Source organism: Lissotriton helveticus, chromosome 12 (assembly GCF_964261635.1).
Source record: "Lissotriton helveticus chromosome 12, aLisHel1.1, whole genome shotgun sequence".
Taxonomy (NCBI): Eukaryota; Metazoa; Chordata; class Amphibia; order Caudata; family Salamandridae; genus Lissotriton; species Lissotriton helveticus.
The window spans coordinates 461,865,506-461,879,018 of record NC_136073.1 but is presented as its reverse complement, the minus strand read 5'-3'; the positions used below and the strand labels follow the sequence as shown (position 1 = coordinate 461,879,018).

The window sequence follows — 13,513 nt, the reverse complement described above, 5'->3', positions numbered from 1 at the left end:
ATATACAGAGAACAGCAACAACGGCCCGCTGTCTCCTGCACCCATGTTCAAGAATGAATAAGGCATCAAGTGTGTGCCAAAGGTACCAGTAAGAATGCAAGAATATGTTTATACTGCTAAGGACTTTCCCTCCTTACTCAAACTTCCACAAGTAGGAGGTGATTTCAGTCTGAGAATCTGGGTCTAGAATTAATGGAGAAAGTTACTGACCAGGGGCCACCAGACTATAACAGGGAGAACATTCACACAGATGTCAATGTATTCAAAGGCGGGCTTTATCTCCTGACCAAGATGAGAGGTCAGATGTAGCTGCAACACACTCATTGACTGCCTTTGGATCTGCAATAAAACAGGAGGAGATCTGGTGCAGAACCATGTGAAGTCACCACGGAAATGAGAATCAATGGGTCTAAACTCAACATTAGTATCAATCTCAAATAAGCTTTCCAAGTAAAAGAATGAATTTCCTCATTTAATGTCGAAGATGGTTCACATGAATAAATATTAATGGACATCAGCGGTACAGAACACTCCTACAATCTGGTCTATGTCTAAGGTACTAGTTACTTAACACACATTGGTATTATTATTGTAGGGTATCAGCGATTTCTTCAGACTCAACGTGTGTCGGATGAAAGCTGTGCATGGTCTGGAATGAGTAACAGACACTGATTAACAATAATCTAAGAAGTGCTAGATATATATATCACATTGATAAGTATGCTGCTACTGCAAGTAACACCATTCCCCAAAATAATGACATTGCATGTCGCTATTAATAACAAGAGTGATGACATTGTCATTGAGGATGGTCACAGCAGGCTGGGTAAGCAGTGAAGATTGTATAACTAGCTTAAAGTGGGTGACGGTGGTGTGCATTGTATACCTTATAATGTGTACCGTTCGTCAAATAAACCAGTGTACAGGAATGGATTACTATGTACAGATTATTGATTGAATTCACGTATCTTTCAGAGTTATGATCACAATGTAACTTGTGTGACTAGCAGCAGGAAGCAGGACTGTAGATATTGGATCAGTCCAGTCACACATCTCTTTGGCGCAGTGAGGTCCCCATGCCAGAAGAAAGTGGGATTTAAATGACTGGCTACACTTTCTCGTTCAAATGATGGCACTTAAAGTACCCTAGATCCCAGTTCTGCACCCGAAGTAGACACAGCCATGTACGAATGGACCTCTCCAATAGGCCTAATGAGGCTGAAAGACATGGGAGTTGCTGTTGTTCCTCTGTAGTGGATACTTGTTCTAGAAAGCCGGGCTAGAGTGCTTGTTTGGGGTATGTCTAAAACGAATTTGCGTATGGCTGGTCCTCCTCTTTAGAGGCCTAAGCAAGCTACAAAATGAAGCAAATCAACACTATTTACAGCCATTCCCATTGGTTTTGAAGTTTTGGCTTGGGGGAGGGGCATGGCTTGCCATCATTTAAGGAGGCGATTTCTCACTGTCTGGCTCCCTTGCCCGTTCTCATGCCTGACGGCGGAGAAGTCTGCGTGGTGACAGTGAGAAAGGGCTACTGAAGAGCACATTGTGCAATGACATTGAGGGGAGTGATCATTTGTTCCATGGCATTAAGTAGTAGAGCCTCCGTGGAGTGAAAGAGAACTAGCCATGTGTACCGCAGACTGGCATACACTGCCTGGACTCTCATGATGGAGGTGGGTAAAGAGGAATGACTGGTGAAATAGAGGGCCTTAACCAGGCTCTGCTGACAGCGAGAGACAGCATTTCTTCTGATGCTCTATAGTCAGAGTAGTACAAAAGGGGGTGGTGATGGACGGAGCATCTGAACCAATCAAACACTCACACCCAGTCAACAGATCTGGGTTTAATCCATCACAGTTCTTTAGCCCACTCTGCCACCCCATTTCAGACATGGCCATATGCAAATCAGTCTGACCCCGTGCCTCATGGGAACAGTCCAGCCCGAACTGCCAAGCCATGCCTTCCCTGGACCGGAAACAAGCTTCCTAGGACCGGTTTCTGGCATTACAGCCGTCTTCAGACAGGCTTGCTTGAATCCAGTGGCAAAGTGAGCAAGGGACTCACGTCTGAGCATACCCTGCCAACTTATGGCGAACAAATCGGTACAAAAGGGAGTGGTGATGGACGGAGCATCTGAACCAATCAAACACTCACACCCAGTCAACAGATCTGGGTTTAATCCATCACCGTTCTTTAGCCCACTCTGCCATATGGCCATGTCTGAACTGGGTTGGCAGAGTGGGCTAAAGAACGGTGATGGATTAAACCCAGATCTGTTGACTGAGTGCGAGTGTTTGATTGGTTCATATGCTCCGTCCATCACCACCCCCTTTTGTACCACTATAGTCAGAGTAAGCAGACAATCCCCAATCCTCCCCTGGTTTGGAAAATAGGGCTGTCACCACATGACAGTGCTGTTTGTTTCCTTGGCTAGCAAAGCCTAGAAGGAAGTTGAGATCTTGCGGGATATGTTCAGGAAGTGGCCTGTTGAGGACAGACTATTCCACTGAGCGAGGTCTAGAACAAAGGCCTGTAAAGAGAAAGGGACCTGAACACACTGTTGTACTGCAAAGAGCCTGCTATCTTGAAGTTCGATGATGAAGTGCAGCTGCCATCTAGAGGTCAGGCAAACTGGATCAGGAGAAATCCAACACAAATATGGAAAGAAAACCGAGGAATATCCCAAGGAACAACAGGGAGATGGTGCCTCTCTGAAAAAGGCTGACTTTCTGTGGAGCTGGCGGTGTACAAAACTGCTGCAAAGGTTACCCTACTTAGCTGTCATTAAGGTGAAGGGCGGCAGCTAAAGTCAGTTAACCTAGCAGCTAATAATGCGGCGGGTGGGAAGTGAAGGGTAATCACAGATTCTGGGAAGGTGACAGTCTTAACAAGGTATAGCATAAAGGAAAGAGGCATCAAATGGCAGTTCTTTGCACCAAGTGATCAAAAAGTTGACAAGTTTAGAGGACAAATCCAAGAATATGGAGGCTGAGAGTCGTATGCAGACCAGACAACTTATATAGATACATTTTTTTCTAAAGTTTACTCCCTATTAAAAAAACACTAAGTTTCTTACTGCACATGTGGAATACGCAGAGAACTGCCCCCAAGCGGTTAGGGAGATGGTTCGGCAGTGTTTGTTGCACAATTCCTGCTTCAGCTTCTTCACCTTCATGTAGAGGATGAGCTCATGCATAATGATCGATGATATCAAAATGAAGGCTACAAACATAAGTCCTTAAAATCAGGAGCATGCCTGACTCCAATTTATAAATTCACAAACACGAGGCAAGGAGAAAGACCATGGTGGAAGCCTGGGATATGGTGGCTCTAATAAGAGAGAGGCAAAGCATTGATATGTGCCCTACCTGGCCACTGAGACTATTCAAAAAGGGTGACAAGTACATTAAGAAGCCCTGAATGGGGTGTGGGCAGAGGGATGCACCCGGAGCGGAGTATGTTTTAGGATGAGAGTGAACCTCTGTTTTGGACCAAGAGAGGACTCTGAGATTACTGACTCAATCATTTAAACAAAGCTTCTAGACAGATGTGATCTGTAGGCGACTTAATCTGTTGTTATTTGGAGTAAGAAGTATGGGGAAGGAAGAGAAGTACACATCTGTAAAGGCTGAGATATCATTGTTTTTTCACAGTCGCATAGGTGAGGGTTGATCAAAGATCTAGGCATATATATAGTGCTTTTTCAAGGATCCAAGGAAAATTAGAGAATATAATTAAGTGCAGAGTGTAATATGCTCCTTATCACCATTGAGTGTGAAAGGCATCACAGATCACACCATGATGCTTTTCCCATCCCTCAACAGTGGTAATAAATAGCATATTCCATTCTGCGCATCTGCGTATATGATTTAGGCTATGGTATTTTTTATGTTTTATTTTTAAAATATATTTATCCAAAGCAAGAATGCAAGGAGTTAAAATGGAGTGATATGATAAAATCATATTGAAGATGCCCTGTGACCATTGTGGGAGTTGTTTTTATGTGCAAAGAAATTGTAATATGCATAGGCTACAGCAGTTATTAGTGTTTTTCTCAAGTCAAGTTCGCTCTTCTGTAGCAATAAAGTGCACTTTGACCTTCCCACTAGTAATAAATGTCTGAAGGAAGTTTATTAGTGCAGTTTCTCTGAACATGTTATTTTATCTCTCTCTCTCTCTCTCTCTCTCTCTCTCTCTCTCTCTATATATATATATATATATATATATATATATATATATATATATATATATATTCATTCATTCACACTCCCGCCCCCCATTCTCCCCTCCCCCCCCCCCATTGATTGCTTTTTGGTTGACTGAGTTGCAGGTTACAACCAAACAGTGCCTAGGGACTCTCGCTGAGCCAACGGGAGGGAAAATACATATGGGGTTCCTAGTTTGATGTGACCTAGCAATTCAAGGGGTCCACGACGGATGGGAGGGCAGGCAACCGTTGGGGGAGGGGGGGGGCGGCCTGAGTGAAAAACTGTTTAGTACGTGCTGGGCCTGCTACTATAATTACACACTATCCACAAATGATGGCAGGATACACTACTAGGAGGAATTCCCAGTGACTAAGATGCATAGGGTCAAGATTTTGAAACCATCCATTTTGGTTGTCGTACAAATGTACTGGGTCAATGGAAGATGGATAACCCACACTTCTTAAAACCCTTGTAAATCTATCCTAGATTTCAGTTTAACATTTCTTTTCCCTGTTTTCTTTTCTTTTCTGAGTCCCTCTCTTACACAGTTTTTTTAGCTGGTTGGAAAATCCTGCCAAAATGAAAATCTCACCTTGTCTCTATTATATAATTGTGCCTGTGTCACCCTGAGCATGTATGTATTTATGTTCATGGCTACATCATTTTAAGTCTAAAGTACGATGAGGTCCAGCTGCATGAGAAATTTTACAATTTGGAATATTCTGTTTTTAGTGTTTCAATAACACAAAATTGTCATCTACACAAGTGCCCTACACACAAAAATAGAATATCCTGATCCCTCATCACAAAGCCTACAACCTCGAATCTTGAGTGTCCTTTCTATTATTTCACTTGAGTTTTGACTTTGAGAAAAACTTAGCAATTTTGAGCTGTGGTGGCAACTTTGGAAATTATTTGAATTGGACCACCCCTTCCCATTACCTGAGTACTCAGGAAAGCAGAGAGTCAATGGCGATTTCATAATTTTATCCTCAAATATGTCCTTCTTGTTTAGAAAGAGGATGATGGACGTTTCAGTGAACCACTTGTTGTTACAGATGCTGTCAAACAGCTTCAGTGACTCATGCATGCGATTCTGCAAGAGAAAGGAGAGAGAGCGCATCAAAAGATGGAGGGCGATGACCGACGCAAGCGCTTCTTACAAATTTCTAAAGAGCTACTTGCAATGAACAAAGCAAATGAAAATATCACCTATGGCTTGTACAGACATACATTTATAAATAAACATACCTATATGCATATACTAATAACTATAGACACAAAAGGCGCATACTCATTTATGAGAATATATGTCACACCGTTACATGGGAGGCATTAGGGGGTGATTATTAAAGATCGGCCAATACCAAGTTGGCCATTATGCGTCATATTAATCATGCACCATGCGTGTACTGGGATGCTACTCAGGCCTGAACTGGTCTACAAGAGAAGAGGGGCATGCAGAATGTTCTACAAACTTTTAAGGTTTCCTCTTTTCGTGGCACACATTTTGTGGTGTACATTAACCAAGGACTGGTGACATCCCCAGGTTAATCCAGAGTTGGAAGCAGGCAGTAAAGTGACATCTACCAGATCATGACCTTGCCGTGAACTTTGCCGGTTTTATTTTAGTTTATTTTTAGTGTGCAGATTTATTTGAGTAAGAGTTGGCTCGAAAAGCAAACAGCCGATGAAAATACAGCAGGAAAGGCCAAAAGGTGGAACAGAAGCACAGAGATTACTGTACATGTTAGCAGACTAAATCCATCCATGTTAACTCATGCCTTTGAGAGCACAATAGCTTGTTTTGCAAAGAGCCACAGATTCAAATGCACATACAAGAGAGGCGAATTTTTTCCACAGTAGGACATGCAATGAAGCCAAAAGAGATGGAAGACACATACATAAGGAAAAGCCTTTGTTAGGAAGTAGCATTTTCCACCCGTGTAGCAATGGGAGGAACTCAGCTCATGGCAAAGTCAACAGGCAGCGTCAAGATACTTTACTGCTTTCAACTCTTCACATTTTTGGTTCAAGAGAAGCTTCATACCTGCCAAATTTGGTGGGTCCCTCAAAATCGGGTCTTTTTTTGGCCTTGGTTTGTTAGGTAAGTTCGAACAGCAGAGGAGGAAAACTCGAGGAAGTGCTGGAGGCCTGGTGATGTTTGGAGAAAGAGGACAAGCCATGGTCCACGCCGGCCGCATGGCCACCTCTCAACCAGGAACGGGATAGGTGGAGAACAGGCAAGATGAGAGTACGAATCACACACCCACAAGAATCACTGGATTATCACAGGCATGTAGAGTTACACTATAGATTGTGTCTGGCGGTGCCACGCACGTGGTGCGGTACAGGAGTGTCAAATGTAACAAAATATCCATGTGTTCTGCAAATCCTAGGGCCAGTTGTCTTGCTTATTCTTTGCATCTACATTAGGTCCATGTTCTCAGGGACATCACAAATGCAGGGGAGTTAGGGAAAAGTGCACTATTTAGAGGATGAGCTGCAACTGTATTAGGCAATACATTTAAGACTGGCAATCATGCAGAGAGCTCATTAGTAACATTTTCTTTTATGGAGTTTGCACTGATAACCCAGTGTTTCGTTTCTAGACTACTATGGGCATAAATTAAACAATTACAATCACCTAGGTATTATGGCAAGCTCCCAACAATAATATATTTAACGTATTCAGCAAATTTACAAGAACATACCCAGATACAGGTACATAAACTCAATGGCCAGCCCTTCAAAACACTCTATGGGTTTCATTCTGTATTCTGGAATGAAATCAGGAATTAACATCCTCTAAGCACTGTTTGCGCACATTACCTGGCAGTTTTTGTGCCTTTCCAAGTTTTGCACAGTACAGTCAGGAATAATATGCAAACATAGTCTCTGCAACTATTAGTTTTTGCTGGGTATCCCCTTATTGCACATTTTCTCCAGGAAATTTTCTCTAGAAAGCATCTGAAGTTAAGTGAGGGGGCAAAAACCTGGCACTCAAATACATTTGAATGAACCTGTAATGTAAGTGAAGTATAACATTGAAAGAAAACGCTGTTTGTGCCTGGCTTTACACTTGCCATTTTACTAATAATGTGACTGTCTGTGCTATAGAATAGCCAGAGGCATCTCCTCCGGCTAAGGCGGAGTAGCGTCGCCCCACTGCTTTTCAGCAGAGCAAAAAACTAAGAATAAAATGGTTGGTGCATGAACTTAGCATTTTTTCCACCTGACAGTATTGCATAGCCAGGGTGGAGAACATGCACAGGCTCCCACTTCCCTGTCTGAGCGCCGAAAAAGGCCGCCCAGACCAATCACAATACTGCTATCATGGTGCAGCTGCGTCATGATTGGCTAGGGGAGTCTGGAAGCCTGTTTGCTTCCAGTTTACAGAAAGGACGGAGGGGAGGAGGCGGCCGGCAGGCAGGTAAGTGATATTTTCTTCTATTTTTTAAATTCTACCCCCCCTCCCCTCCGACAACTTCTACTGTCCCGGAGCAGCAGCCAATAAGAATAGCGATAGTAAAGGTCCCTTAATCCCTGGCCACGCAATTTATTCGTCAAGACATTACAGGATCAGTATCATTCGTGGTGATACCGTACAGTAAAGATACACAGAGGGTGACACAGATGGAGATCATTTCATTTTATCAACGGCAATCACCACCCAAATCCATTTTGCAATTTAGACATCTTGATTATATGCCATTTTGGACCCAAGTCCATACCGCCACCTGGACAGTGGAGATGGACATCACTAGAGATATCACACCTTCTTGAAGGCAGCGTCTAGAGGGGATGGTGTCATGAAGGGAGAAGAACAAAAGTCTACCGTCACATCTTTTTTATCCATATTCGTCTAATCTGTAGCCTTCAAAGCATTTTAGAAAAACACCTCCTTCGTCAGGCTACAAGCTGAAGGAAAATGAATGGTTGCCCGGCTAATAACAGCGCCAGCCAGGAATCATAATTACAGTTCACAATAATGCTTACCTTTCTCCGTGCCAAATCGGCGGTCCTTTACAATTAAATCAGTTCAGGTGAACAGAACAGATGATATAATGAGGCATTAATATTAGACACATGATATGTGATAATGATTCAAACATCTTTCGTGAAACACCTTTGCTAAAACCATACAGTTTCCTTGGAAACCACAGGAATTTTATGACATTTTTCTGAGTTTCCCTAGAAATGAGTTTTATTTAAACTTAATTATCACATTAACTTCTCAGAACATGACTGAGGTGATTATTTTGCAAAGTCTACTCAGCATTATGGGTATGGTCTACTTGCAGGCAGGAGTCATGCCAGTCCAGGCTGCGAAAGCAGAACTTGGGTACCTCCTACCAAATGTTTGTGGAGACTCTTAAGTCTAACAGCAAGTGGATGTTTCAGGTAAAATCTAATAGCAAATTATATATAAAGGGTAGACATTACTTTGTACTACATTTATCGTAAACTGGCTAATCACCAATTTTGTTAAAAGACATACATAGAAGTTGCTGAAAACACGAGGCAAAGTTAGAGAGGAGGTTGGTCTGGGAGTTCAATATTTGGCAGGAAATTTGGGAAGCCGGATAACAACAGCAATTTGTTTTGTATACAGTACGTTGTACTGCAATTCTGCTCTTTAAAAGTGATTTAAATGACAGGTGCTCCCAATATCCATGTCAGCAGTAGTAAATTTACCAATTTACTGATTGCAAAAGATGTAAGTGGCAAGCATTGACCCACTGCGCCGTCTTGCAGCAAATGGGTGGGGTGGTCATTACTTGTTTTGAAGCTCTATGTACCTATGTCCTTGCACACAATCTTCTTTCCTTCTCATACTAGTATTAGTGTACTTAGTCTAGGCAATCCTTTTCACAAGACCCCTGCTACTGACTCTATTTTAAGGTCGAAATATTTTTCAATTACTAGACTCCAGGTATAGCAAACTAGAAAAAAACTGATCCCTAATGTCTAAATCTCATACAACTATTAAATATACATCACTTAATACTGCTTAACCCCTTCGGCGCTGATGACGAGCTCAGCTCGTCATCAGTTGCGCCGCTCGCACGCTGATGACGAGATGAGCTCGTCATGTAACGCGGCTTTTTGAAAAAAGCCGCGTAGCGCGAAAATCGCCGCAGCGCGCATGCGGTTAAACATGGCCAGCTCTTACTACGAGGTGTATGTTTAAGAAACACCGCACTTTCCTTAAACCAAATTCAGTGGCATTTAAAAAAAACTCAGTTCCTTTAATTTTTTGTGAAATTAAATGTATTAACACTCAAGTCTTCACTCACACAAACACTATGTGCAGGGGCGGATTGTCCGTTGAAGGGGAGGGGTGTTGCCCCACTTAAGTTAACCCCTAAAGAGCGAAAAATAAAATGGTAATAGATTACCATTTTATTTTTCATCCTGAGCTTCAGGACGGGGGCGGGCCACTGCTGAATGTTAGCAGCAGGGAGTAGGGCGGGGTATTCCTGCACTTTTCAAAATGCGTGGGTCTTTTTGGCAGACCGTCTTGCGATGGCCAGCCACACATGTGCACTTTGAAAACTCAAACCAGCTGTCTTAAGACAGCTGGGTCAGAGTAAGAGCAGGCCTCCAGTGTCCTTGGGGGCGGTGAGCGAGGCCGCTCCCTCTAATCAGGGTACTGCTTTCAAAGCGTGAGAGCAGCGCCAGGATTGGTGCCCGCACTGCAACATCTGGTTGCGGTTGAGAAGAGGTCCGGAGCTGAAGGTGGAGGATGTCGGTTACCCGTTTACAGCTGCGGATATTGTTGGCGGTGCGGGCGTTCCACGGAGTGAGCGGGGCTGCATCGGCCAACGGTCGTGCGCAGCACCCGGAAGGTAGTGCTCATGGCCAATGCGAGCACGGAACGGGTTAAGGTAAGTTTCTTTAAATTATTTAGTCAAATGTTTGTGCACGGCTGCCCATGCACCCCCCTCTCCCTCTCCGTAGATGCCAGCCACTACTGGCTATGTGAAAAGCAAGCTTACACCCGAGTCAGAAACCTTTAACAAGCTTGATTTACTGTCTCTTTGTTTTATTCTAATTAATTTCATAACCCACAAATCTGTTTTCGGAGGCCTACAATAATGAATAAGATGAAATAAATCATATGTGCTACAAAGTGATGACAACATACATATTAGAACTCCACAAACATACAGGATGGTGTCCTTATTTACTCCTCTGCAACCTTGCTAATAAGAGTTCTCAACCATACCCCATAAGAAGATCCACTACAATCTAAATTTGACAATAGGGTTGCTGAAATTATTGCCAGGTATCACAGTGTACATGTAAAATATCATCTAATGGAATGAACGGCCCTTTATTACAGAAGGAGCTTTACAGGGCAGAAAGGAAGTATTATAAAAAAAAGAAAACATGCATTCCATGCGACTGGAGAAAGATCCCATAGGCTCAGCTTATTAAACACAGGTCCATTTCTACCGTGTAGAAATGAGGCTGCTGCGCAGAGAAGAGCAGTGTGGTGCCCACCAGCGATTAGGATTACCGCCCAGAGGTATGCTAATGAGCTTTGCATAATGGAGCCAATTAATTAGACTCTCCCTCTCCCTAGATGCAAAAACAGAATCTCTCAAGCTCACAACAGGTCAATATCACAAGAAAGTCATGGAATATGAATTGGGTGAGGGAGCTAGGTGGGTGTGAGTGGTAATTACTGAGGGTGCAAAAAATAGTAGAGTGATTCACAGTGACAGAGCTTTTAAGTGTTTGACGAATTATAATGTGACTTAAAAACTAATATGAATCAGGTGCCAACAAGTTCAAGTCTCTCATAAAACTGAATTTGGAGTGGTTTTATAGGCATCGTAAGGACGCGAAGGAGTTCTATCAACTCAATACAGGGTGCTTGAAGACTCAGGGTTTCTGAAAATGAACATTGGCACTGCAAGAGACTTAGGGGTCGATTCCGATCCGGTAAAATCCCCGTCCGTACGAATCGTATCCGGAGCCGTTTCCGTACGACTCGTACGGACGCCGTACGACCGGACGATTCCGATCCCGATCGGCCGACCCGGGCGCGATTCGTACGGTACACGTCGATTCGTACGGAAAAGCGCACGATCACCTACACACCGTACGGCGCGTACCCCCCATGATCGCAGGGGTACGCGCCGTACCCCTGTGATCATGCGGGGTACGTGCCGTACACCCAGCGTACATGGGGTACGTGCCGTACACCCACCGTACATGGGGTACGGTGCGTACCCCATGTACGCTGGGTGTACGGCACGTACCCCGCATGATCACAGGGGTACGGCGCGAACCCCTGCGATCATGGGGGGTACGTGCCGTACCCGGGGGGGGGGGGGGGGTGTTCCGTACCTGTTTCGGCGCGAACTCTGCGTTTACGACTGTTTTCGGCTCCCGTAGGAAAAGGGTCGTACGGCGCGTACCCGACACAAATCGTACTTGCTGGGTCGTAAAAACCAGCCGCGAACCGTAGTGATGACGCGTACAGCCGGTTCCGAGTGAAACTCGTACAGAGATCTGAGTCGTACGGAGTCCTGTTCGACTCGTACGGAGTTTGGCACCTGGTACGGATCGTACTTCGTCGTACGTACGGGACGTCTACGGGTACGATTCGTATGGGGAAAAAACTCTCCGTACGACGATTCGGAGCGCATTTTACCGGATCGGAATCGACCCCTAAGTGTGAAATAACCATACAAATGTATCACTGTAGCTGGATAACAAAAGACCTGGTTTTAAAACAATAAGAAAGGCCAAGATGACCAGCTGTTTGTTTTGAAGTATTTCAAAAGTATAAGCCTCTCTCCCATTTACTGTCCCAAGGGACAGGCCTAGAAAGAGACCCATCCTTCTATGTTAAAAACTCATATGTCCTTGCCATTAGATGCAGGAAGGAACAAGAGTTTGTCCTGGGACTGTATGATGCAAACCATCAGGATGGGTGGGCCTTTCACCACCTAGACATCATATCTGCTCTTTGATCCAATAGCTTCTTCTACATTAAGTTTTAGAATCTGAGGGTCGTAGTATGTGGCAAAATGCCAGAGTCAGTTTTGAGATAGGCTTAGCTGCAAAAAAAAATGCAAATTATAGAAAACGCAGTGCAGGAAGTCTAGCTGCAACCAGCTGACCTGAGAGTGAACTGGAGGCAGCTGGGAAAAGAATATCTTTTCCGGGTCTTATAAAGGGCAGATACCCTACTTGGCTGTCTCACCATCGGGATCTTTGGGTGGGAAGTAGGAAGGAAGGAGTACCTGAAGGCAGACCTGGGGCCGTATTATGGACTGCAGCCCAAGAACAATGTCTCAACCGGTAATCATTAGGGGGGACAATTACAAAGTGAGTATAAATCACTACAGTAGAATTTTACAGAAAGTACCCATAACACACAAGTGGTACAGAAAAAAAAATATTTTTCTGTGCCATTGACCACGTGATTATTTCTGCACTTTGTTATTCGCTGTTCACGAGGTTTTCTCACCACTGTGTCACTGCGTCGTTCACCGTCACTAGCACGTTCAGTGCACACTTGTGTGTTATGGTTACTTTCTGTAAAATTGTACTGTAGTGCTGATACAATTACTTACAAATAATAATCTATATTTGAATTAGAATTTATTTATTAACTGTTCGATTAATTAGAATTATTCCAGTAAGAACAAACACCATTAAAAGAATAATAATTGGACTTAGCAAAAGTACCACTCTCCTTTCCCCGGCACCCTCCTGATCCAACTCACACCAGGATTTGTAGTTGACCATATGTCCTTAAACACACTTTTGCAGTCTCCAGTGTTCTTTAAAACTAATTTTGATTAAAACACCTCATTAGAAATTTAAAAGCACAGTCTTAAAAGGACTTGTAAAAAAAAGAAGACGCTCTCCTCAGGGCCTGTCAGGGACCAGTCCACTTACTTCCGCAGGGTTTGGCATACCCGTGGCCAAAGTCGGATTGGTTTCATTCGAAGCCTTTAAGGCAACCCGGATCAGATGTGTAAATTTCCCCCGTCTTGCTAAGGTCATAGCGTTTGTTTTGGAAAAGCACAAGGCTGACGCTTCACTGCAGGTCTTTGCTCCGTTAACAGTACAGATCGGGCGCAGGAGTCTCCAACGTTGGTTGTGAAGATTGGGGCTGCAGCATAGGAGGTGCAACGAGGATTCCCTCCTGTAGGAGCACAGCCTGCATTTTGTGTTTTCTCACTTGCGGGCCCATGCTGGATTGAAATCAGCGATACCTAATGTGGTAAGTCTCATGTACTATTTTTTGCTTCAAACTTGTGGTGTGAGGGCCT

General features: G+C 43.8%; 1 protein-coding gene across 2 annotated transcripts in view; it reads right to left on the bottom strand.

The window, feature by feature from the left end:
- Window positions 1-13,513, bottom strand: part of GNAO1 (G protein subunit alpha o1) — a 714,636-nt gene that overhangs the window by 168,157 nt on the left and 532,966 nt on the right. The window contains exon 7 of one of the 2 annotated variants that reach the window (XM_078670262.1): window positions 5,154-5,307. The exons of the other annotated variant lie outside the window; for it this stretch is intronic. Coding sequence (XP_078526388.1) covers window positions 5,154-5,307 — 154 coding nt within the window. The remainder of the gene's footprint in view (window positions 1-5,153; window positions 5,308-13,513) is intronic. 2 annotated transcript variants of the gene reach the window in all.